General features: G+C 39.2%; 1 protein-coding gene and 2 pseudogenes across 2 annotated transcripts in view; 1 reads left to right on the top strand and 2 right to left on the bottom strand.

Annotated features, from left to right (window-relative positions):
* Nucleotides 1-22,833, bottom strand: part of ZFYVE9 (zinc finger, FYVE domain containing 9) — a 144,730-nt gene that overhangs the window by 94,777 nt on the left and 27,120 nt on the right. The window contains exons 4-5 of one of the 2 annotated variants that reach the window (XM_011973763.1): nt 3,631-3,730; nt 686-862 (exon numbers count right to left, since the gene is read on the bottom strand). In XM_011973763.1, coding sequence (XP_011829153.1) covers nt 686-862; nt 3,631-3,730 — 277 coding nt within the window. The remainder of the gene's footprint in view (nt 1-685; nt 863-3,630; nt 3,731-22,833) is intronic. The other variant, XM_011973764.1, reaches the window with a different exon arrangement.
* LOC105534934 lies at nt 15,929-16,872 on the bottom strand (annotated as a pseudogene).
* On the top strand, nt 17,513-18,163 carry LOC105534858 (annotated as a pseudogene).

The following is a 22,833-nucleotide window of genomic DNA, read 5'->3' as shown; positions in this document are numbered from 1 at the left end:
CCAAGGGAAACTTGATAAGATCATTTTAAGGAAATAAATGTTATTTTTACTATTCATAATCCCCTGCACTTACACAGTGTCTTTCATCTAACAATATCATAATCATAAAGATATAATAAATCAATGTAAGTTGAGCCTGTAATTTTCTACCTGTCATATGATATAATCAGAATTAAAGTTCTAGATTTAAAGTCTATGTCCCTAACACAAAAATGTTCATATTTTTATATGGGCAGATTAAAAATGAAAAGAGAAAATGGCAATGTATATTCCAAAAAGCAATACTTGATTGGGCTGGTCAGAAAGAAGAACTCTCATTTTTACCACTTACTAAACTCCTACAAAAAACATTAAGGTAGGCATGAGGTAGGCTAGGAATTTACAGACTGACTTCAAATTCTGCACCTCTTTTTAAGGACAAGCAGTGTAATTACTCCATTCTTAAGTTGGAGAGGAGACTGACATATATTCTGAGGTGCCTCTAAAATACCAAGCAACACAATATTATTCTCTACTTGCCCAGAAATAGTCTTGACACATTTCTCACCTTATTGTTCCATTTTAATAACCATCCAAAGAGACTTATCTGCAGTGTTTTTTAAGACTTGTGCTGTAAAGTCATATCAGCACCTTTTCAGAGGAACTTCGTGAGGAAAAAGAGAGAGAATAGCACATGATCCCCTACCTTCTGCTCCAGGGTGCTTTAAAACTCCCACAGGTACCATCACAGTGGGAGGTGGAGAGCTCAGAGCTCCTGAGGCCTGAGCTTGCTGCAAGGGAGGGATAGTAGAACAGTATTCAGCAGGATTGTTAGGGTTAGGGCTCTGGCTTGAGGCACTCATCATGTTCTCCCAGGCTTGAGCTAAAGCAAATACAGACACAATCAATGTGAATGGATTGCAAAATATGGACATCAAGACCTCCACAATATTGGATAAATACTGCAGCTTCTCCTAATTAATACTCATAGTATGTCTCTCTTCCAGCTAGTGAAGGTATTAAAGAGATAGATGATTTTATGTAATAAAGGAGACCATTTAGCCAAGTAAACTATTTGGTTGGAGCAAATAAGAACATGATTTTTTTTTTTTTTAAAGAATTAGACTGGGCACGGTGGCTCATGCCCGTAATCCCAGCACTTTGTGAGGCCGAGGCGGGCAGATCACGAGGTCAGGAGATCAAGACCATCCTGGCTAACACAGTGAAACTCCGTCTCTATTAAAAATACAAAAAATTAGCCAGGCGTGCTGGTGGGCGCCTGTAGTCCCAGCTACTCGGGAGGCTGAGGCAGGAGAATGGCGTGAACCCGGGAGGCGGAGCTTGCAGTGAGCCAAGATCGCGCCACTGAACTCCAGCCTGGGCAACAGAGCAAGAGTCCATCTCAAAAAAATAAAAATAAAATAAAAAAGAATTATCGGATATTTCTGATAGACTGATAGCAGATCAGTCTGAGTTAAAGGTTGGAGCCTGGCTTCTTTATAGGAGACCAAACGTTTCCTTAAGAGGGAGTGAAACAACAACAAACTTTAAGAATTTGAAACCGGGATAGCATTTAGACATTTTTTCATTTGTTTTAATATTTAATGCATTTTATAAAGTTCTATCAAAAAGCAAAATCGGGGCTAAAATAGCATAACTCCACTGTATAATTTTAAGTTTCATTTCTAAACTTTTAAGGCTCTTGTTAAAGTAAAATCTCATTAAAAATTTCTAAAGCCTAAAGCTCAGGAGGACACATCTCAATATTTTTCTGAATTCTGCTTTTATGTAATCATCACCCTGTATAAAAGTATCCATCAGTAACAACCATTTCACATCTTTGGTGTGTCTCAAAAGCACAGGACCTATTTGAACATGAAAATGTGCCAATATCATATAAATGTGATCAACCAATATAAATGATCACAAATACATTAAGATTCTGTGTACCCTATAATTTTACTAAATACTGACACATCACCTATTGCCTTTAAAGCAAATAGGATGAAAGGTGCTACAGAAATGAAAGATACCACATTTTATCTTCTAGGTTCAGGTAATACCACATGCCCAGAAATAGAAGTCACCCTCTTTTTAAGCATCCTTTCAAAAATCTCATTCAACATCAAAGAATGATCCATAAGATTCTGAATATTTATTGCCTCTAAACTGCAAGACAAGGCTAGTAACAAAAGCTATGTTCCTTTGAAAGCACTGGCAGGAAGAGGGGAGGAAGAGAAAAGGAGAAAGGGAAAAAGGAATAGGGAACACTGAAAAGCATCAAATTAAATATTAAGAAAAAGACCGGGCTAAGCCATGCGAGAGGAAAGACGCTGGAAAAACCAGGAAAAGTGGATTACCTTAGGATCCCCTGTTAAGGGCCTCCTTGGCTTAATAAAAAGTAAGTATTCCATGTGAATCCTCTGCCATTTCCTTCATCTTTAGCTATGCCAAGTTAAAAAAAAATTAGCTATCAAGTTGGAAGATCTCATCAAATAAAAGAGGTATTAGGTACTATAATTAAGCAGCATGCTCTTATCTGTGAATATGTGCCCGAAAATGAAAGCAGCAGACTAAAAATCATCAATTGAGCAACCAAGTGAAAAAACCACTATTTAAAAAGTAACCCTTAAGAGTGGAGAGAATGATTCATATTTGGTCAAAATCACAAGAATTCAGAAATGGGAGGAAACTGGGTGGATCATAGGAAATTAGAACAGATCAGATTAACTGTCATGCAATAGGTTAATAAGCCAGCAACAGGAAAACGTCACTATCAGCAATGCAGACAGACAGAGCAGGAGGGGTCTCAGAGCAGATAAGTTCCAGCCTCCAGGAGGCACACTATCCTGGCACAGGTAGCACTGGTGTTCAAGTTCACCACTTTATGTCTATTAGTAATTGTTCCAGCAACTGTACAAAGATGCATTCAAAGAGAAAATACTATAACCTGAACAATTTTAGTGTATCTTTTTACAAGAATACTCAGGGTTTTAACTAATATGCCCTTAAAATCATTTCCAGTCCAGCAAAAGATGAACACTGGATAAGTTTTATTTACTTTCCCCAGCCATATTCTTTTACCACATAAGAACTAGATTCTAAACCACTATTCTCATAGCAAATCTAAGTAGCATTAAAGAGATAAATAGGCTTTAAAAATGCAATTTCCTACTTGGTCCTAGATGCTAAAATACTTATTTTCAACAAGGTGAGTGAAACAAGGTGTTGATAAGAACGTATGCTAAGTTATTAAGTTGTTCCTTAGAAAGAGATGGCTTCTCTTAAAAGGAAAATCTCAGCCCAATTTTAACATCTCATCATCTGGTGATCAAAAGCTCCCCGTTCCCACCTCACCCTGGTTATTTTATAGGAACACAAATAACTACCTCGCACCAGATTTTCAAAGAACTTCCACTATTCCTGCAAAACTTACCTGGCTTTAGCATTCATTCATTAAATTAGGCACAGGAATTCTGAAATGCTAAGATACTTCCAAAACATGGAAATTTAGCTAAATATTTTCAGTTAAAGTTATGACATTTGAGAAGGTGAGCAACTTGTAAAGAAAGGCAGGGGGAAAAAGTCTTTTCCTGGGCATTCCCTTATTCTGTCTCAATAACTATGAAATCAACCTGTTTTAATACTTACCATTCATTAGCACTGAATGGCAGATTACACACACTCTAGCTTCCTTTCTGTCCATGTATAACAGTTTACATTTCAGGCTACAGCAGGAAGCACAGAAAACCTGTGGGGGGAAAAGAATACACAAAATTTACTAGGGATTACAGTGCAAAGAGAGTGAGCCAATATTGACAAATACTGATTGTCAGTGAACCTTATTAAACTACAATACTAAAGTTTCAAAGAAAATGTAGTTCAGGAAGTTGGGTAATTCAAAAGCAAGAGTGAGACTACAAGTCTGTCAACAATAAAGAAATGGAAAACGTTGGCTGAAAATAAAAATCTTAGCTAAGATCACATGGCAAATACACAGCAGTAGGGAAAAGAAACCACCTGAATTACCCTTAGGCAAGATTTCTATGCACACAATCACCTAACATGGGTACTGAAAGACAGTTACATCTGCTATTTCCATATGGAAAGGAATTATAGCAGGATGAAATAAACAAAGATTGGAATTGCGTTTTAACTTCTGTTTGTTACTATCCTTACATGTGGAATAACAACTATACCAGCTGTTTTCACTGTTTTTGCTATGAAGGCCAAGGGTCAGTATATACAACTCAATCATAAACATATGCACTGCTTTAGCTACAGGAAATCAGAGCAGGCAATCAAAATCTGCCATGCCAATTTCCACCTTCTGGGCTTGGTTCCTGGTAATCTCACTTCCTTCTCCCTTCTACACTAGGCAACAACAATCTCCTTTGTTCCTGTTAAGATTTTTCTCTTTTTTTTTTTGAGACACAATTTGACTCTGTGGCCCAGGCTGCAGTGCACTGGTGCGATCTTGGTTCACTGCTGCAACTTCCACCTCCTGGGTTCAAGTGATTCTTCTGCCTCAGCCTCCTGAGTACCTGGGACTTCAGGTGTGAGCCACCACACCTGGCTAATTCTTTGTTTTTGTATTATTAGAAGACATGGGGTTTCACCATGTTGGCCAGGCTGGTCTCAAACTCCTGAACTCAAGTGATCCACCCACCTCAGCCTCCCAAAGTGCTGGGATTACAGGCATGAGCCACCACACCCGGCCATTTATTTTCTTGAAAACTCATCAGTCGTTTATCACATAGAGCTTTACGGTGGCAAAAGCCTGTTCCCAGTAGGATAAATTCTACTTCTTCAGTTTTTACGCCAAGAAGCATCCTACACTTTACAAAGTGGAACCAAGAGATGAGGGGTCATATTAAAGTCTAAGTTAAGATAGGTATCTCCCGTCCTACTATGTATAATTAATATCTAGTTACTATGATTGTTATCAGTTTACAATTTTTATAGGGCTTGACATTCTTAAATGTGATATAGGAAGATATCCCTGTGATATAGGGAGAACAAAGGGTATATATATTATCCTTATTTTCTATCAGAAGAAAGAGTTTAGAGGGTTAAATGACTTCAAGTTCACAGCAAACTATATGAATACTAGGCACTTTACATATGTTACATTTAACCTCAAAAATTCTATGAAGACACTCATTTACAATTAGCAGTTAGGTAAACAGATGAATGTTCCAAAACTCCTATGTTGAAATCTTAACCCCAAAAGTGATGGTATTAGGTAGTGGGGCATATGGGATTAGTGCCCTATAAAAGAAGCCTGAGAGAGACTCCTCACCCTTCTGCCCTCTGAAGTTAGAGTGAGAACACAGCTATCTATAAGGAAGCAGGCCCTCACCAGATACCAAATCTACCGGTGCCTTGATCTTGGACTTCCCAGGCTCCAGACTGTAAGAAGTAAATCTCTGTTATTTATAAGCCATCTAGTCTATGGTATTTTGTTAGAGCAGCCCGAGTGGACTAAGACGTTAGGTAAAATTACCAAGATCATACAGTTAGTAAGTTACATGATTAATCTGTAGGACTTCAATGGCTCTGTAGTTAACTACTCTGTAATACTACTTCATACTAAATTACATATTTCATTTACATTTTGAGTCTTGACTTTTCCTTCTCCCTCCCCATGACCACATCCAGTCAGTCATTAAGTCTTGTTGGTTTTTCCTCTGAAATTGTTCTTCCAAAATCACATCTTCTCTTATCTCTAACATTGCTGCCTCTGTTCAGGCTGTTATTATCTGAGGACTAAACAATCATGATGATAAACTAACTGTTCTCCTAATTCTTCACATCTGCCTTTCCAATTAATCTTCCACACAAAGACTAGATGAAGGAACTTTCTAAAAAATAAATCCAATAATGTTAAATTTCTTAAAATCCTTCAATAACCTTTCTTATAAAGAGACAAAACCAAGAATCTGTCATTCACTCATTTATTTCACAAATATATGAACTCTTATTATGTACTGGGCACCAAGCTATCCAATAGGGATGTCGCAGAAAACAAAACAGACATGGTCCTTGCCTTCATGCAATGCAATTTAGTGCAAGGGTTTCAGGTTATAACCTAAAATCAAATAATAACACAAGGCTGGGCACAGAAGAGTACGCCTGTTGTCCCAGATACTACATGAGAGGCTGAGGCAGGAGGATGACTTGAAGCCAGGAGTTTGAAGACACATTACACTATGACTGCACCTGTGAATAGCCACTGCACTCCTGTCTGAGTAACATAGCAAAACCCTGTCTAAAAAAAAAAAAAAAGAAAGAAAAAGAAAAGAAAAAAGAAAAAGAAAAACCACACAAGTGAATATAAAATTATGTGTTTCAAAAGTGGTAAATGGTGAAATAAGATCATGTAATCTAGGCTCTAGCCTAGATTGGCAAGGTCAGGGAAGGTTTTATTTAGGAAATGACAAGAGATCAAATCTGAAGGATGGATAAGAGTTTTCTGTGCACAAAGAGGTGCCAACAGTACAGGAATAGTATGTAACAGTACAGGAAATAGTATGTACACAGTTTCTATTAGGGGAAGAAGCATGGACCCACCAAAGAACTAAAACGTTAATATAGCTTGAGGCCCCAAGAGTTAAGGAATGCATGGAATAAGCTGAGGCCAGACCAAGTAAAGGCTCTCTAGGATCTGTTTTGACCTTTTTAATAGAGCAATGGGAAAGCCCTTAAGCACTTTTTTTTTTTCTTTGAGACAGTCTTGCTCTGTCGCCCAGGCTGGAGTGCAATGGCACAATTTTGGCTCATTGCAACCTCCGCCTCCAGGGTTCAAGCCATTCTCCTGCCTCAGCCTCCCAAGTAGCTGGGATTACAGGTGTGTGCCACCATGCCCAGCTAATTTTTGTATTTTTAGTGAGATGGGGGTTTCACCATGTTGGTCAGGCTGGTCTCGAACTCCTGACCTCAGGTGATCTGCCCGCCTCAGCCTCCCAAAGTGCTGGTATTACAGATGTGAGCCACCGTGCCCAGCCCCCACTTAAGCGTTTTAATCAAAAAGAAAGACATGATCAGATCTGTATGGCCACAGTGTAGGGGGAAAAAAAAGGAAGAGAACAAGAATGGATTTGGGAAACTTTAATGAGCTACTGCAATTATTATAAAAAACATTAATTTATGATAAAAACATGAGCTTCAATAACCAATAAATACCTCCAAGGAAATAAGGCAAAGAACTCACATTGGTAAATACACACAAAAAATAAATAAAATGGCCAACAGACATAGTAAATACCACTCATGACAATATAAAACAATGAGGTATGTTTTTACTAAGAGACTAGCGAAGTTTTTTTTTTAACAGTGATATCTAATGGTGGTGAGGGTATAGCTCTCATATTCTGCTGGTAGCAATATACACTGGTAGGTTAATTTGACAATATCTTTTAAAATTGTGTTTATTCAGTATGACTCAGCACACACAGTTTTAAAATTTTACCCTACTGAAAACATCCACATGTGCAAAGAGATCTACACAAGAATTATCTCCATATTGTTTATAATAAAAGTTTTAAACAATCCAAGTGCTCATCAGTAGTATAAGAGCTAATTAAACTGCAGTATACCCATAAATTGGAATCCCGTTTCCGTAAAAAGAATGAGATAGTCCTGTACGTACTGGCTGACATGGAAAAGAAAAATATAGTCAAGTTGGAGGATGAGATCAGAATGGAAGTAGGGCCTTTTTTTTTATTTTTAGACACAGCCTTGCTGTGCCACCCAGGCTGGAGTGCAGTGGCACCATTTCAGCTCACTGCAACCTCTGCCTCCCAGGTTTAAGCGATTCTGGTGCTTCAAGCTCCTGAACAGCCGAGATTATTATTTTTTTATATTTTATTTTTATATTTTATTATTATTATTTTTTTAGACAGGGTTTCGCCATGTTGGCCAGGCTGGTCTCAAACTCCTACCTCGAGTGATCTGCAAGCCTGGGCCTCCCAAAGTGCTGGGATTACAGGCATGAGCTACCACAGCCAGCTGTCTTTTTCTCTCTTTTACTGTATATATTTTTTTAATATATACATTTAAATGTTGTATTGGGATATTTTATTTTATTTTGATTAGTTTTTTCTGCACTGTTTAAATTAGAAAAAATAAAAAATAAATTAGTTGGTTTTATGGGTTGAACTGTATCCCCAACAAATACTTAAGTTGAAGTCTTAACTCCTAACACCTTAGAATGTGACCTTATTTGAAGACAGGCTCTCTACAGAGGTAATCAAATTAAAATGAAGTGATGAGGGTAGTCTCCTAATCCAACAGGACTGATACCCTTACAAAAGGGGCAAATATGGATACAAGAAGAACACTGTATGAACATGAAGATGTCCATCTATAAACCAAGGAGACAGACATGGAAGAGATCTTTTCCATACAGCCCCCAGGAGGAACCAACCCTACTATCACCTTAATTTCAGACTTCTAATAACTGTGAGATAATAAATTTCTGCTTAAGCTGCCCAATTTGTGGTATTTTGCTAACTCTAGCAAACTAATATAGTTGGGAACATTCAGAAGTAGTGAGTTAGTCTTTGGGACAATAATCTCAAATAAGAATTATTTTTTAAGAAAGAACAAAATATCTTAAAAAAAAAAAAAAAAAAAAAAAAGCAAGGGAGCAGCAAATGGAGTAAACACAGAAGAACCCAAGAATACCCATCTTTCTCAACATCCCACAGGCCGAAGAACAGTATAGAGAGATCCTTTACATTTCCAGTGGGATTAGAGGAAAGCACAGGAGTTAGCTAGAAAAGTAGATGACTCTTCAAAGACAGACTATGACATAGTGAGATTCATAGGTCATAAGAATTAGTATCACAAAGGAGATGGGCAGAATCTAAGAGATCTAAGCCAGGCTGGGAACAGATTAATAATCCTGAATTTGAAATTACTGGATAATAGTCAATTTGCCTGAAAAGATCAAGATAAAATTATCTACCATGAGCCAGGTTAGTCAGTGCTTCTCAACAGGGGCACTCCTGGCATTTTAGGTGGGCCAATTCTTCATAGGACAATACTGTCCTGTGCATAGCAAGATGTTTAGCAGTCTTGGTATGCACAGGTTACTAAATGCCAGTAGCAGCCTCAGTCATTCTGACAACTAAAAATACCCCACCATATTCCAAATACGATCTAAGTACCTTCCCCAGTTCTCTAAGCTACAGGTTTAGAGTAAAAAAGTAAAGTCAGTTCTAAAAATTAAGAGACTTACATATTTGCACACCTGAACTTAAATTATACTGCTGAAATATCTTACCATATGCCATATATCTTTATCACAACACAATCCACTGCACTGATTGAACTTATTCTCCATTTCCCCACACTAGAATGTAAACTCCATGGAATAATGAGCTAAATTATTTTTAATACTGGTATCTTCAATATTGTGTCTGAAACATAGTACTCAGTAAATATTTGCTGATTGTTTCCTTGAAAAGTAAAGTTATTGCATAAATAAATGTTATGAATGGGACTAGGCACAGTGGCTCATGTGTGCAATCCCAGCACTTTGGGAGGTCAAGGCAGGTGGATTACCTGAGATCAGGAGTTCGAGACCAGCCTGGCCAAACATGCTGAAATCCCATCTCTACTAAAAATACAAAAATTAGCCAGGAGTGGTGGCAGGCACCTAGAATCCCAGCTACTCAGGAGGCTGAGGCAGAAGAATCGCATGAACCCAAGAGGCGGAGGTTGCAGTGAGCAGAGATCACACCACCAGATTCCAGCCTGGGAGACAAGAGCAAAACTCTGTCTCAAAAAATAAATAAATACATAAATACATAAATGTATGAATGGAAAAACAAACAGTAATGTACACTTTTCTGGGAAGGACTACATCATTCATACCCAAATTCAGAAAATAATTTAGAGCCATTAAAATTTTGCAACAACACATTTTAATCTCTTTTATAAGAGTGATCTCAAGATTTGTATGCCTAATGGTTATGACTGACATCATATGGCAGGATCTGTATGATCTGCCTAAGTGTAAAGAGACAAAACAAGGTAATTTATAATATACATTCTAAACGATGTTTCAGCTAAGTACTGGTTAAAAGGTTCCATTTGTGTGTTTATATGTAATTTTCTTTAATGTGGCACTTCTGTGTTTCTATTTCAACTTGATTATTCTCTAGTCAGATGACCTCATGGAAATAATGTAAACTCTCTAGGTCTTAGTTTTTCTCACATGTAAAATAGAAATGCTAATACAGTATTCCCTTCATAAGGCTTTTATGAAGATTAAATGAGATTATATGTGTAAAATGTAGCATATAATAGGTTCTAAATGTATGTTGGGACCTTTCTTATTTCCCTTTCCTTTCCTTTTAAAATTTCCCACTGCAGGCTTTCCACATAACAAATCCTATTGCTAAATTTGTGAACATGCTTTATATTCAAAGTACCACTTTGTGCCTATTTATACCCTCTTACAGTGTGAATAACACTTATTCCTTTGCAATTCTTGAAAATTCAAATCATCAAATGCTCACTTATTTCTTTCCAAATTAGAAAATGCAAAAAATGATGTCCCAGGTCTTCAAAAAGCCCTATAATTATGACAAAAATAACTGTGAAGTGAGAATAATAAAAACAGGAGAGGAGAGTGCATAGGACTGACCAATGTCCAGCTGTTCACAAAGACCAGTGAAAGTAACAACTTACAAAAATTGTGAAATGCAAAAGAGTACTTTATCCCTCCACTTACTAGCACATAGCAAAAATCAGTATCATAAGATCTAAAGCAGTTCAAACAAATCCAGACCCTTGCCTCTGTCTAAACACCTGCTTAAACTTCACTGTTATTAATAGAAAACAATAATAATTATGAGTCATTTTAAGTGTCCATTACAGAAAAGGTTAAAGAGATCTCTAATTCAGATTTTCAATATTATATCCAAGTGAGGCTGTACAAACAAAAAGCTGTAACACCAGAATTGGAATAAAACAACATTCATCACAGAACTTTAAAAATGTTTGCAATTCATGTAATCAGAAATTACTTCCTTTAATGTACTATGAATTAATTTTTATGTATTCTGAAACTATCTTCTAAATAGCACATGTATATTGCATTAAATGTTTTATGTGTAAGTTAAAAAGTGTAAATTTATCATAAAAAGCAATTAAAATATATCCCTATATTTTGTAATCAAGTTCTGACCATTCCATTCTTTTTTTTTTTTTTTTTTTTTGAGATGGAGTCTCACTCTGTTGCCAGGCTGGAGTGCAGAGGCCTAATCTCGGCTCAGTGCAACCTCTGCCTCCAGGGTTCAAGCAGATTCTCCTGCCTCAGCTACCCAAATAGCTGGGATTACAGGCGCACGCCACCACACCCAGTTAATTTTTGTTAGTTTTAGTAGAGACGATGTTTCACCATGTTGGTCAAGCTGGTCTCGATCGCCTGAACTCGTAATCTGCCTGCCACAGCCTTCCAAAGTGTCCATTCATTTTTAAAACTTTTTATTATACAAATTTTCAACCATACAAAAGTACACATAACAGTATAATAAACCCCGTGCCCATTACACAGTTTCAACACTTATTTTATTTATTTATTTATTTATGTATTTATTTATTTATTTATACGGAGTCTTGCTCTGTCGTCCAGACTGGAGTGCAGTGGCCATGGTCTTGGCTCACTGAAACCTCTGCCTCCCGGGTTAAAGAATCTGCCTCAGCCTCCCGAGCACCCGAGACTACAGGCACATGCCAATAAGCCTGACTTATATTTGTATTTTTAGTAAAGACGGGGTTTCACCATGTTGGCCACATTGGTCTCAAACTCCTGACCTCAAGTGATCTGCCTGCCTTGGCTTCCCAAAGTTAAAGGATTACAGGTGTGAGCCACTGCGCCTGGCCAGTTTTGTTTTTTTTTGTTTTTTTTTTTTTTGAGACAAAGTCTTGCTCTGTTGCCCAGGCTGGAGCGCAGTGAGGCAACCTCAGCTCACTGCAACCTCCGCCTCTGGGTTCAAGCAATGCTCCTGCCTCAGCCTCCCAAGTAGCTGGGACTACAGGCATGTGCCACCACGCCCAGCTAATTTTTTGTATTTTTAGTAGAGACGGGTTTCACCATGTCGGCCAGGATGGTCTTGATCTCTTGACCTCGTGATCTGCCCACCTTGGCCACCCAAAGTGCTGGGATTACAGGTGTGAGCCACGACACCAGGCACAGTTTCTTTTTTCTTTTTTTTTTTGAGATGGAGTCTCACTCTTTCTGCCCAGGCTGGAGTGCACCGGCACGATCTCGGCTCACTGCAACCTCTACCTCCTGGGTTCAAGTGATTCTCCTGCCTCAGCCTCCCAAGTAGCTGGGATTACAGATGCCCACCACCATGCCCAGCTAATTTTTTTGTACTTTTAGTAGAGACAGGGTTTCACCATGTTTGGGCAGGCTGGTCTCGAACTCCTGACCTCAGGTGATCCACCCGCCTCTGCCTCCCAAAGTGCTGGGCTTATAGGTGTGAGCCACCGTGCCCGGCCCAGCACAATTTCTTAATAACATGAAATGTCCACTGTTCACATTTTCAATAGTAACATTTTTGACACAATTTTAATGAATGCATTATTTCTTCTTTTTCTTTCTTTTTTTTTTTTTTTAAGAGTCAGGGTCGGCCAGGTGCGTTGGCTCACGCCTATAATCCCAGCACTTTGGGAGGCTGAGGTGGGTGGATCACCGAAGTCAAGAGTTTGAGACCAGCCTAGCCAACATGGTGAAACCCCATCTGTACAAAAATATAAAATTAGCCGGGCATGATGGTGAGTGCTTGTAATCCCAGCAACTCAGGAGGCTGGGGTGGAAGAATCGCTTGAACTCACGAGGCAGAGATTGCAGTGAGCCGCGACAGTGCCACTGCACTCCAGCCTGGGTGACAGAGCAAGATTCCATCTCAAAAAAAAAAAAAAAAGTCAGGGTCTCGCCCTGTCTCCTAGGCTAGAGTGCAGTCGCACAATTACAGCTCACTATAGCCTCAAACTCCAGGGCTCATGCAATCCTCCCATCTCAGCCTCCTGAACAGCTGGTAGTATAGGCACATGCCACCATACCCATTTAATTTTTATTTTGTGGGTTGGGGGCTGACACTATATTACCCAGGATGGTCTTGAACTCCCGGTCTCAAGCCGTCTTCTCACCTTGGCCTTCCAAAGTGCTGGGATTACAGATGGGAGCCACCATGCCTGGCCTTATTTTATGCTTGAACCAGGCTTCAAATAAGGACCATACACTGTGGTTGGTGAATGTGACACAAGTATCTTTTATTATATAGGTTCTCTTCAAACAACTTTTTTTGAAGAAACTGAGCCATTTTTCCTGTACTGTCCCACAATCTGGCAATTCTGATTGCTACCTGCGACACTGTTTAATGTATTTCTTTAACTATGTAGCTCCTATAAACTGACTGTTAAATTTAGAAATGTGACTAGATTCTATCTGACTCTTTTGGCAAGACTGCTTCATAGCGCCTACACTGTTTTTAATGGAATCAATGCTAATGGAATCAGTGCTAAGAAGCACTATATTCTATAATCTCAACACTTTGGGAGGCTGAGGTGGGAGGATCATCCGAGTCCATGAGTTCAAAACTAGCCTGAGAAACATAGCGAGATCCCATCTCTATTATTGTTAAAAAATAAAAATTACCCAAGCACAGCTGCAACGTAAAAATAAATAATAAAAATTAAATTTTAAAAATGAACCACTATAATAGTTGAAAAGGAAAGAAAAAGAGGTTGGGTATGGTGGCTCGCAACTGTAATCCCAGAACTTTGGGAGGCCGAGACAGGCGGATCACCTAAGTTCAGGTGTTCGAGACCAGCCTGGCCAACATGGTGAAACCCCATCTCCACTAAAAAGATAAAAATTTGATGAGCGTGGTGGCACATGCCTGTAATCCCAGCTACTCCGGAGGCTGAGGCAGAATTGCTTGAACCTGGGAAGGGAAGCGGAGGTTGCAGTGAGCTGAGGTTGTGCCACCTCCAACAAGAGCAAAACTATCTCAAAAAAGAAAAAAAAAAAAAAGAGCCAGGCGTGGTGGTTCACGCCTGTAATCCCAGCACTTTGGGAGGCTGACATGGACAGATCACAAGGTCAGGAGTTCAAGACCAGCCTGACCAACATGGTGAAACCCCATCTCTACTAAAAATACAAAAATTAGCCAGGCGTGGTGGTGGCACATGCCTATTATCTCAGCTACTTGGGAGGCTGAGGCAGGAGAATCACTTGAACCCGGGAGGTAGAGGTTGTAGTGAGCCAAGATCACGCCATTACACTCCAGCCTGGATGACAGAGCAAGACTCTGAAAGAAAAGGAAAGAAAAGGAAAAGGAAAAGGAAAATGGAAAAGGAAAAGGAAAAGGAAAAGAGGGTGTAATAGCTCAAACTCAATGAATTAAAATTATTTTTTTTTTTTTTTTTGAGTCGGAGTCTCTCTGTTACCCAGGCTGGAGTGCAGTGACAAAATCTCGGCTCACTGCTACCTCCCAAATAACTGGGACTACAGGTACACACTGCAATGCCCACCTTATTTTGGTATTTTTAATAAAGATGGAGTTTTGCCACGTTGCCCAAGCTAGTCTTGAACTCCTGACCTCAAGTGATCCACCTGCCTCGGCCTCCCAAAGTGCTGGGATTACAGGCGTGAGCCACTGCGTCCAGCCTAAAATTCTGGGTTTTTTTTTGTTGTTGTTTTGTTTTTTTGAGATGGAGTTTTGCTCTTGTTGCCCAGGCTGGAGACTGGAGTGCAATGGCACCATCTCGGCTCACCGCAACCTCCGCCTCCCAGGTTCAAGCGATTCTCCTGCCTCAGCCCCTCGAGTAGCTGGGATTACAGGCATGTGCCACCATGCCCAGCTAATTTTGTATTTTTAGTAGAGTCAAGGTTTCTCCATGTTGGTCAGGCTGGTCTTCAAACTTCTGACCTCTGGTGATCCGCCCGCCTTGGCCTCCCAAACTGCTGGGATTACAGGCATGAGTCACCGCACCTGGCCCTAAAATTACTTTTTAAAAGTATGTTTCCTTCAGACATATCTGTTTTTATGCCCAAGAATAATTTAATTGTAAACAAAGCATAAGCTTGCATTCTAACTCTATTCATATGCCATCATAAGCATTTTTCATACTACCTTGTAATAATTTTTAATGGCTGAAGCAAATGTATGTATTGTATTTAACTTACCATTAACCTTTTTTTTTTTTCTTTTTTTTGAGACAGGGTCTCTTTTATCACCCAGGCTAAAGTGTACTGGCACAATCATGGCTCACAGCAGCCTTGACCTCCTGGGTTCAAGTACCTCCCAACTCAGCCTCCCAAGTAGCTGGGACTACATCGTCTATGCCCTACCATATCCAGCTATTTTTTAATTTTTAGCAGAGATGGTATGTTGCCCAGGCTGGTCTCAAACTCCTGAGTTCGAGGAATCCTTCCACCTCAGCCTCCCAAGTAGCTAGGACTACATGCCATGTACCACCACATCCAGCTATTTTTTAATTTTTAGTAGAGATGAGGTCTCACTATGTTGCCTGGGCTGGTCTCGAACTCCTGAGCTCAAGAGATCCTCCCACCTTGGCCTCCCAAAGTGCTGGGATTACAGGAGTGAGCCACCACACCTGGCCCATTATCCAATTTTGGACACAAATTACTTTAAATGTATTTGCTATTCTAGTTTAGTAACACTAAAATACACATCTCTTTGTTTACTGCACTTGTTTTAAGAATTATTTACTCAAAAAAGGAATCATTCGTTCAAAAAACTGGAACATATATCCCCCTTTTATTGGCAGAGATGAGGTTTTGCCATGTTGCCCACACTGCTCTTGAACTCCTAGGCTCAAGCGATCTGCCTGCCTCGGCCTCCCAGAGTTCTGGGATTACAGGTGTGAGCCACCACGCCCAGCTACAGCTGGCTTTTTTTTTTTTTTTTTTTTAGAAATGTAAAATATGTGAGCTTTATTACATGTTAAAGAAAGATAATATGACCCAAATTTACCAAAGTTACAATAAAATATTTTTAAACATACACAACATTGCAAATAACTGATGCTTTTTTCAATAAAGGTACCTGATATACTATTTAAAGACAGGATAAAACAAAGATACGTTTAATGACTTCCATATCATTTTAAAGTCATCTTATTGAACAACACATCATGAACTCTATAGTTGTATATCTAGGAAATTTACCAACGGCGCTCTCTTCTACCGGTGTGTATATTTTAATTTGCCTCACATGGGTGTCTCTTCCATTTTGATGACTGGCTAGAACAGCAATCTGTATCATGAATGCGCGAGTTGGCTTCCTATGATTATCAGTTAAGGGAATGTGAATCCAGTCACTTGGTTCCACCAATTCAAGTTGCCGAATTTCTTGAAGGTTGTGAAAATTATTTCCTACTTTGGCTGAGATCTTGCTTGGAGTATAGGTTTCATCAGATTTGTAGTCTGCATAAATACATAATGTCTTAACTGTTGTTTTTCTTCTGAATTGGATGTTCACTAAATAAGGCTGAGAACCATCTGATTGCCAATAAGATTCTAGATTGTCATCTCGTAACTGATCTACTCCAAATCCTGGTTTGCAAGATGAGAGTGACCAAAAAGCCTGTGACCCAATGTCCCATACTGTTCCAGTCCTTTCCAACTGCTTAGGGTCAGCACCAGGAGATGTCTTGTTTGGTGTGGTCAGTTTTTAAATATTCTGGCTGCTTGCCAAAACTCAGGTTCTCAGGATCTCCAGCAGCTCTGTGCCACTCCCACTCGGCTTCCTAGGACAGCCTGGGTTCCCCAGTGACCCACATGTGGCTTTTCAAATGTATAAATATAACAGTGTCAATTTCACCAGCATTGAATACCATCAACATTTTCTATTTTTTGTTACATAAGCATAAAATTTTAATTTCTACCTCTTAGTGTCTAGTAAATTAAAATATTTCTCCATTGTTTACTAACTCACTAAACATCTTTTTGCCCATTTATATATTGAAAATGTGATGGTTTTAACTAATGTAGATGCTGTAAATAATAAAGATACTTTGCCAGTTGACATTCTATAACCAACTTCTGATTTGTTCTGCCAGAGAGAGCACTGATTTAAGACTCAATATACAACAATAATATAAACTCTGTGTTTTTCTTTCTTTTGTCACCTAGACTGGAGTGCAGTGGTATGAGCACAGCTCACTGCAGTCTCGACCACCCTGGGCTCAAGTGATCCTCCTGAGTAGCTGACACCACAGGTACATGCCACCATGCCCAGGCTGGTCTAGAATTCCTGGGCTCAAGTCATCTGCCTGCCTTGGCCTCCCAAAGTGCTGGGATTACAGGCGTAAGCCACCACACCTAGACTGTTTTTCAAATAATTCTCTTCTTTAAAAAAATTATATCCGGTGGTTTGTGCTTGCCATCGGTGGCTGTGTCAGTCTCTGGTAAAGGTGTGTCACTGTTGGCCGCAACCTCTGGGCTGGAATGAGCCATGCTCCTGGTGCAGCAGGGAGCCCAGCCATGGCCAGTACAGTGGTAGCAGTCAGACTGACCATTGCTGCTGCAGGATTTGCCGGCTGTTATGTCTTACAACCCATAAGGCATGTAGAACCTCAAGTAAAACAAATTTTTCGGCCAGGCATGGTGGCTCATGCCTGTAATCCCAGCACTTTGGGAGGCTGAGGTGGGCGGATCATGAGGTCAGGAGATCGAGACTATCCTGGCTAACATGGTGAAACCCCATCTGTACTAAAAACACAAAAAATTAGCCAGGTGTGGTGGCACACGCCTGTAGTCCTAGCTACTTGGGAGGCTGGTGAGCCAAGACTGTGCTACTGCACTCCAGCCTGGGCGACAGAGTGAGACTCTGTCTCAAACAAAACAAAACAAAAAAACCCCAAAACAAACAAACAACAACAAAAAAACCCCAAATTTTTCAAAGTCTACCAAAATCTGCCTTCGGTGGAGGCTATTACAGAGGTGTGTTTGAACCCGAAATGACAAAATGGAAAGTAGCATTAACAGTAGCTGTAAGCACTACTGCCAATAAAGAGAAAATAAGAGGTGCTCATTGACAAATTATGCTCTTAAATCATCCAGGTAGATCTTCTTCTATCATAACCAAAAATCAATGGAGCAAAAGATTTGCTAGAATGTCAAGCTAAAAAATGAAGTGAATGTATGAATTTTAAGTTCATATTACTTTACGTATATGAGTACCAATTTTTTTGTAATAAAATGCCTCAGCGCTACAACAAAAATGTGACCTAGATTAAATGGATAAATTTCCAGAAACACAACATCTACCAAGACTGAATCAGTAATAAACAGAAAATCTGAATAAACCTATAACTAGTGGGGAGATCGAATCAGTAATCAAAAACTTCTCAACAAAGAAAAGTCCTAGATCAGATGATTTTGCTGGTAAATTCTACCAAACATTTAAAGAACACCAATCCTTCTCAAACTCTTCCAAAAAATTGAAGAGGAGGAAACACTTCCTAACTCATTCTATGAAGCCAGCACTATCTCAATACCAAAACAAGGCAAACATATTATAAGAAAACTACAGACCAATATTCTGGATGAATGTATATTGATACAAAAATCCTCAAGTAATTAATAGCAAATTAAATTGAACATATTAATAGAATTATACACCATGACCAAGTGATATTTATTACTGGAATGCAAGGATAATTCAACATACGAAAATCAATTAATTGTAATCACATTACCTGAACAAAATGAAACAAAAAACCCCAAATGATCATCTCAATTCATACAGAAAAAGCATTTAACAAAATTCAACACTTTCATGATTTAAAAAAACCTTAAAACAACCCTAGTAACAGAAGTAAATTATCTCAGCATAATAAAGGCCATATATTAAAAATCCAGAGCCAACATCATATGCACCGGCAAAAGACTGAAAGCTAGTCTGGCCAACATGGTGAAACCCTGTCTCTACTAAAAATACAAAAATTAGCCAGGCATAGTGGCATGTGCCTGTAATCCCAGCTACTCAGGAGGCTGAGGTAGAAGAATCACTGGAACCTGGGAGGCAGAGGTTGCAGTGAGCTGAGATCACGCCACTGCACTCCAGCCTGGGTGACAGAGTGAGACTCCATCTAAAAAAAAAAACCAAAAAACAAACAAACAAACAAACAAAAAACGACTGAAAGCTGGCCAAGCATGGTGACTCACACCTGTAATCCTAGCACTTTGGGAGGCCAAAATAGGCAGATCGCTTGAGCCTAGGCGTTCAGAACCAGCCTGGGCAACACAGTAGACCTCGTGTCTACTAAAAATTTTTAAAAATTACCCAGGTGCGGTGGTTCACACCTGTTAGTCCCAGCGACTCAAGAGGCTGAGGTTGGAAGATACCTTGAGCTCAGGAGGCTGAGGATGCGGTGAGGTGAGATGGTGGCAGTGCACTCAAGTCTGGGTGACAGAGTGAGACCCTGTCTCAAAAAAAAAGACTGAAAGAACTTTTGCTTTAAGATAGAAAAAAGATAAGGTTATGTACTTTTGCCATGTCTGTTTAATATAGTATTGGAAATTTAGTCAGAGCAATTAAAAATAAATAAAAGGCATCCAAATTGGAAAGGAAAAGGTAAAATTATCTCTGTATACTGACAACATATGCTACATTCAGTAAACCTCAAAGATTCCCCACAAACTAACACACAAAAACTGTTAGAGCTAATAAATGCGGCAAAGTTTCAGGATACAAAATCAACAAAAAAGTCAGCTGCATTTCTACATACTAATAATGAATTATCCAAAAATGAAATTAAGGAAACAATTCCATTTACAATAGCAACAAAAAGAATAAAATACCCAGAAATTAACTTAACCAAGGAGGTAAAATACTTGTACAGTGAAAACTACAAAAGACAAAAGATTGCCAAAAGAAATTAAAGAACATATAAATAAATGGAAAAACATTCCATGTTCATGGACTAGAAGACTTATTATTAAGATGTCAACAATGCCCAAAGTGATCTACAGATTCAATGCAATCTGTACCAAAACCCCAACTATGTTTTCTGCAGAAACAGAAAAATCCTTCTCAAATTCAAATTGAATCTCAAGGGATCCAAAATAGCCAAGATAATCTTGACAAACAACAACCCCAGAGGACTCTCATTCCGTGGTTTCAAAACTTACTACGAAGCTATGGTAATCAAAACCGTGTGGTACTGACATTAAAGACAGACATAAAGACCAACGGAATAGAAAAAAGCCCAGAAATAAACTCTCACTTATATGGTCCAATAAGTTTTGACAAGAGTGCCAAAACCATTCCGTAAGAACAGAACAGTCTTTCCAACAAATGGTACTGAGAAAACCAGATACCCACATTCAAAAAAATAAATCTAAGCTAATACTATACACGAAAAATTCAAAATGGATAAAAGACCTAAACACAAGCACTAAAACTGAAAAACACTTAGAAGAAAACATAAGGGAAAGACTTCATGACATAAAATTTGGAGATGATTTCTTTGATACGACACCAAAAGCACAGGCAACAAAAGAAAATGTAAGTTGGAGTTCATCAAAATTAAAAACTTTGGTGCATCAAAGGACAACAGAGTGAAAAACCCAAGAATGAGAGAAAATATCTGCAAATCATTTATGTGATAGGAGACTGATATCCAGAATTATATATAAAGAGCTCTAAAACTCAACAACAGAAAAGACAACCCAATTTAAAAATGGGCAAAAGACCTGAATAGACATTTCTCCAAAGATATATAGAGACCAGTAAGTACATGAAAAGATGCTCAACATCACTAATCATTAGAGAAATACAAACCAAAACCACAGTGAGATACCACTTCACACCTATTAATATGGCTATTATCAAAACAATAGAAAACAAGTGTTGACAAGTATATTAGTCCATTTTCACATTGTTATGAAGAACTACTGGAGACTAGATAATTTATGAAGAAAAGGGATTTCACTGACTCACAGTTCCACAGACTTAACAGGGAGCTTGACTGGAAGGCCTCAGGAAACTTACAATCACATCAAAAGGCAAAGGGGAAGCAAGCACATCTTACCATTGAGGAGCAGGAGAGAGCGAGCATGCAAAGGGGAAAGTGCCACACTTTCAAACAACCAGATCTCATGAGAACTCACTATTATGAGAACAGCAAGGGAGAAATCTGCCCCCACTATTCAATCACCTCCTACCAGGCCCCTCCCCCAACACATGGGGATTACAATTCGGATGAGATTTCGGTGGGGACACAGAGCCAAACCGTATCAACGTATCATATACCATATATATATGTGGGAAACTGGAACTCTTGTGAATTGTTGGTGGGAATGGAAAATTGTGCAACTGCAGTGGAAAAAGAATATGGTGCTTAATCAAAAAATTAAACACAGGACTACCATATAATCCAGCAATTCTACTTCTGGGTATATACACAAAGAACTGAAAGCAGGGACTCAAATAGATACTTGTACACCCATGTTCATAGTAGCATTATTGGTAATAGGCAAGAGGTGGAAACAACTGAAGTGTCCATTGATGGTTAAATGAATTAACAAAATGTGGTACATACAATGAAATATTCAGAGTTAAAAAGGAACGAAACTCTGATACACGCTATGTGATGATTGGTATTAGGCGTCAACTTGACTGGACTGAGGAATGCCTAGATGGCTAGTATTGCTTCTGGGTGTGTCCGTGAGGGTATTGCCAGAGGAGACTGACATTTAAGTCAGTGGACTGGGAGAGGAAGACCCACGCTTAAATGGGGGTGGGCACCATCCAATCAGCTGCCAGTGCACTAAAACAAAGCAGGCAGAAGAAGCAAAGATAAGCCTGCTTGCTGAGTCTTCTGGCTTGCTTTCTCTTTTTCCTTATCAGATGCTTATATCCCCTCCTCCTGCCCATGTACATCAGACACCAGGTTCTTTGGGCTCTGGATTCTGAGACTTGCACTAGCAGCCTCCTGGGGGCTCTCAGGCCTTGGGCCTCAGATTGAGGGCTGCACTGTTGGTTTCCCTGCTCTTGAGGCTTTCAAACTTGGCCTGAGCCATACCACTAGCTTCTCTTTCCCCAGCTTGCCAATAGATTATTGAGGGAATTCACCTTCTAACCATGTGAGCTGATTCTCCCTAATAAACTCTTGTATATATACATATATCCTACCTATTAAAGTCATATATATATCATATACCATATATATATCACATATGATATATATATATCTCCATATCCTATTGGTTCTGTCCTTCTGACTAATACATGCTACAACATGGATGAAATGTGAAGATAGACACAAAGGTACAAACATTGTGTAACCCCTCTTATATGAGGTGCCTAGAATAGTGAAATTAATACAGAGAGTAGAATAGCAGTCACCAGGCATCAGGAGCAAGGAAAGATGAAAAATTATTAAGTTTGAGATGATAAAAATGGCCGGGCACGGTGGCTCATGCTTGTAATCCTAGTGCTTTGGGAGGCCGAGGCAAGCAGATCACCTGAGGTCAGGAGTTTGAGACCAGCCTGACTAACATGGCGAAACCCCGTCTCTACTAAAAACACAAAAATTAGCCAGATGTGGTGGTGGGTACTTGTAATTCCAACTACTCGGGAGGCTGAGGCAGGAGAATCACTTGAACCCAGGAGGCAGAGGTTGCAGTGAGCCAAGATCATGCCATTGCACTCCAGCCTGGGCAATGAAGCGAGACTCTGTCTCAAAAAACACAAAAAGTTCTGGAGATAATTGTTACAGTCGTACAACAATGTGAATGCATTTAATGCCACTGAACCATACACCCTCAAACCCATATACACTGGTAAATTTTACGTT

The sequence above is a fragment of the Mandrillus leucophaeus genome, unplaced genomic scaffold (assembly GCF_000951045.1).
Source record: "Mandrillus leucophaeus isolate KB7577 unplaced genomic scaffold, Mleu.le_1.0 Scaffold14, whole genome shotgun sequence".
NCBI classification, from domain to species: Eukaryota; Metazoa; Chordata; class Mammalia; order Primates; family Cercopithecidae; genus Mandrillus; species Mandrillus leucophaeus.
This window is presented reverse-complemented; position numbering and strand designations above follow the sequence as displayed.